Source organism: Octopus bimaculoides, chromosome 25 (assembly GCF_001194135.2).
Source record: "Octopus bimaculoides isolate UCB-OBI-ISO-001 chromosome 25, ASM119413v2, whole genome shotgun sequence".
NCBI classification, from domain to species: Eukaryota; Metazoa; Mollusca; class Cephalopoda; order Octopoda; family Octopodidae; genus Octopus; species Octopus bimaculoides.
The window spans coordinates 27,176,461-27,181,092 of record NC_069005.1 but is presented as its reverse complement, the minus strand read 5'-3'; the positions used below and the strand labels follow the sequence as shown (position 1 = coordinate 27,181,092).

At 40.2% G+C, this 4,632-nt stretch overlaps 1 protein-coding gene across 1 annotated transcript in view; it reads left to right on the top strand.

The window, feature by feature from the left end:
- The first annotated feature begins 713 nt into the window (after window positions 1-713).
- The window catches only part of LOC106882219 (splicing factor 1), a 47,676-nt gene continuing 43,757 nt past the window's right edge, over window positions 714-4,632 (top strand). The window contains exon 1 of the mRNA XM_014932816.2: window positions 714-1,099. Within this exon, the coding sequence (XP_014788302.1) occupies window positions 1,060-1,099 (40 nt within the window). The 5' untranslated portion in view covers window positions 714-1,059. The remainder of the gene's footprint in view (window positions 1,100-4,632) is intronic.

The window sequence follows — 4,632 nt, the reverse complement described above, 5'->3', positions numbered from 1 at the left end:
TTTTGTTTTCTTGTGTTGCCATTATTTGACCTCACTGCAACTGATCACTCATTGCAAATATTACCTATTAGAAAAATAGGATCTGGAACGCTATGAAAGGAAACGGTCTACATTGCACCGGTACGCACCTAATTTGAAGGAGTTCAAGAGAGAAAGGGAGGGAGGAGGGGGAGAGAATAAGAAAATGATACAAAGAAAAAAGAGGGGAAGAACAGAGTAGAAACGAAATAAAGAGGAGAAAGAGTAGAAAAGAACTAAGCAGAGAGAAAGGGGAAGAGAAATAAGTAAGAGTGAAACGAGAGGGAGAGAGAAAAGTAGAGGTAAGATAGATAGATAGATAGATAGGGAGAAGGGGGGGAATAGAGAAAAAAGAGAAGGCATGATTCAAAGAGAGAGAAAGGGGAGGAAGACAGAAAATAAGGAGGCAAGATACAGAGATAGAGAGACAGACAGAAAAAAGAGAGAACAGCAAAAAAAAAAAGAGGAAGACAAATAAGGAAGAGTGAAACGAGAGGGAGAGAGAAAAGTAGAGGTAAGATAGACAGACAAGGAGAAGGGGGAGGAATAGAGAAAAAGAGAAGGCATGATTCAAAGAGAGAGAGAGTGAGAGAAAGGGGAGGAACACTGAAAATAAGGAGGCAAGATTCAGAGAGAGAGAGAGAGAGAGACAGACAGACAGAAAAAATAGAGAAAGGGGAGGAACAGCAAAATAAAAAGAGGAAGTGAGATTCGGCGAGAGAGAAAGAGAGTGAGGTGTATGAAAACGAGGTCGCGCTCTTGCAAACGCCATTTTCATAGTTGTTTCTTTCACCATTCAACCAACTTGTTTTTGTTTCATTTGATATTAAATTCGTGATGAAGATCCGTTGGCAGTGAGCTTCCTATTTCATACTTGCAATAAGCCGGTGGCTTTATTATTTTGCTTCGTAATTAATCTGACAGTACATTGTTTTTTAAACGGAGAATACCTTTCCTATTTACTACAATTTTTTTTCTACCGATTGTAGCACAATCTCTTAAAAGACATTCTATCTTTATACAACACTTAAGAAGCTCAAAATGCTTTCAGCTACTGGAACCAAGCGACACATGGAATTTGGTAAGTGTTTTCTCTTCCCACTACTATTGTTTTAAATAAAAAAAACCCAAAAAACTTTGTATACTCAGTTAAATACACACGTATACATGCCCTGTTGTCTTCCAGTACACACATGCATGTTTGTGTCTATGTCTGTCTGTATGTATATTTCATCTTTGAATTTGTCTCAGTCTAAATCGACTTGTTTCAGATTTCAACACACGATAAAAATATGCAGAGTTTAATTTTATTTTTCCAATTTAAAACTTCGATAATTGCAACACGCGCGCACACATGCATGTATACATAAACAATGCGGTTATGGAATATATAGGCTATAGAAGTTATTTTCTGTTATATAATTGGTGTGTGTGTTTATATATATATATATATATATATATGTAGTATCTATATAAAACGTGTGTCTAATATATATGTATCATACATATGCATAATATATGTATAATGTATATTTATTTATGTACGTATGTATACCGTAGGTAGATAGATAGAATCTTCGTCGTTCGATTTAGTTTGATGAATTTGATTACCTGCTCCGGAGTTAATATCGAAGCGGCTGAGCATTCTGCAGACACGTGTACCCTTAACATTAACCAAGATGAATAACATGTACACAAGGTATACGTTGCCCCAAAGTTATCTCAGATATCATTTACCCAAGTTGCTTCGCAATGGACCTTCAGGTTGCAAAGCGAACCTACATAAAGCATCTACGTAGTATATATATGCATATATAATGTTTTTTTTCGTGTCTCTTTTCCATTGTGGCACGAGTTGGGTGGTTAGATAGGATCCAGTGGATTGCAGGACCACGTCGAGCTCCAACGTTTCAGTTTTTGCATGGTTTCTATGGCTGGATGCCCTTCCTAACGCCAATCATTTTACAATGTGTACCGATGGCTTTTTTACCCCCCGTGGCATCAGCACCAGTGAGGTTACTTTGTAAGTTGCAAGAGGTAAAAAGCCTCCTTGAAAAGGGGGAATAGCGATCGTTTTATGCGAGAAGTAGAGAGGTTAATATATGATGTGAGGAGCAGAGACAGGTTTGTCGAGGAGATTCCTGGCTACTTTGCATTTTATTTGGGTGGGTGAAGATGATTGGTGTGGTGCTGCAGAGAGATTAATGAGGTGGCAGTATGTATCAGAACGTACATTCGAGGCAACATGGCCTAGAAGGTGAATAGAAGAGTGCATGGAGACAGGGTACTCTGCAAGGGTTGGAAGAACGAGGGGAGGGTGATGTGAAGATGGTCAGATCTATAGACGAAGTGAATGATAGTGGAGGTGGTGATCGATGGGGATTATGAGTGGGAGGATGAGTAGATGTCTATTGGGTGTAGATCAGAGAGGAGGGAGTGGTGACTGGCAATACAGAAATGGTATCATGAAATGATTCCCGTAGTAACAGGTGCTAATTTTATGACGTACAGCAACAGAATTCTAGAGTAGATAGAAGAGTGATATCGAGAGATGAGGGGTAGGGTTGAAGCTTGGAAGAGTGGTGGTGGGGGAGAGTGAGAGATGGCTAAAACAAGGGCAGGGGTGAACAGTGGGAGGAGGGAATTTGGTAATAGATAGGGGTGACAATGGATTTAGGAGAGGGAACTCATTTACCTGGGTGGAGGGAGAAGAAAAATGCACACAACTGAGGTAATGGAAGTGAGAGTATGCATATGACAGGGTCTCTCACCCAGTGTTCTTGTCAAATCTACAATATATGTGTAGCTAAAGCCCCCCCCCCCCCACCAATACAGCATCATTGGGTCAAATGGAATTTGTTGAGGCAGATATTCTGCTGTCAGATGCTCTCTCTCTCTCTTGTCAAGCCTCGCGGTTTCCAAGCAAGGTAATATTTCTCCATGGCTGAACAGGTTTTCACAGAATATTGCCAACAAACAACACCACTAGTATGATGGTGACACTCGTTTACAACTATTGCACGATGTAAAAACATGGAAGCACACATACACACATTTATATGGACAAACTCCTTTCACTTTCTTGCTACCAAATCCATCCACAAGACTTTGATTGGCCCAGGGACTATAATAGTAGATGACAGTTTCTTAAAGTGCTGTGCAATGAGACAGAACATGAAACATGGTTGGAAAATAAGCTTTTCAACTCCTGATGAAGACCTGTATATATTTGTATGTATGTTTGTGTGTGTGTGTACATGCACTTAGCAGTGTTTGCCGTCATCTGAGCACATTGTGCTTTTGAATCCTTGTTGAAATGTGATCCCTTTCTTGAAAAACAGATAGGGGTTAGTCATCCACCTATAAAACAATACCTCAAATGACATTTGGCCAGTCCATGCAAGCATGGAAAAACGAATGTAAAATGAACAAATATATATCTTTATTTATATATATATATATATATATATATATATATAAAAGCACCCACTACACTCTCGGAGTGGTTGGCGTTAGGAAGGGCATCCAGCTGTAGAAAATCTGCCAAATTAGATTGGAGCCTGGTGTAGCCATCCGGTTGCACCAGTCCTCAGTCAAATCGTCCAACCCATGCTAGCATGGAAAGCGGACGTTAAACGATGATGATGATGATGATGATATAAATTCTATTACATATATCTGTAGGGTGGGTGACCCCCTTTGGCCATGACTGACCATGGGATTGCACCTAGAAAGTTACTCTGAGGCACAAGTCTGGGCAAGGTTGTTTATGGAAGACCAGCAGTCGCCCATGCATACCACCCTCCCCTCTTCACGCCACCGATGTTATCCAAGGGAAAGGCAAAGGCCAATACAACTTGGCACCAATGACGTCGCAACTCATTTCTACAGCTGAGTGAACTGGAGCAACGTGAAATAAAGCGTCTTGCTCAAGAACACAGCACGGAGCCCATTCCATGAACCAGACTCACAACCTCACGATTGTAAGCTCGATGCTCTAACCACTGAGCCATCCACCTTCACTATAATATATATATATATATAATTTGTATGCATATATCATTTGTATATATTATTTCCTTATATTCTTTTACTTGTTTGTCATTAGACTGTGGCCATGCTGGGGCACCACCTTGAAGAATTTTAGTTGAATAAATCAACCCCAGCACTTTTTACTTTTTTAAGCCTGGTACTATATCGATCTCTTTAGCTGAACTGCTAAGTTACAGGGATATAAACACACCAACACCTGTTCACAAGCAGTGGTGGGGAACAGACACACAGATATACACGATGGGCTTTTTTTAGTTTCTGGTCACCAAATCCACTCGCAAGGCTTCAGCTGAGGCTATAGTAGAAGACATTTGCCCAAGGTGCCATGCAGTGGGATTGAACCTGGAACTGTGCGGTTGGGAAGCAAGCTTCTTACCACACAACTACTGTGCCTTAATAATATAATATAATCTTGACACATTTTTTCCCTTCATCCCTTTCTGTCGAAGAGTGTAGGCTTGAAATATCAAAGACTTTTCCATTCTTCCTGACCATCAAACTAATACACCTGCTTGTTCCCTCACCTGTCTTTTGTTTTCTCTACATTTGGACCATATATAT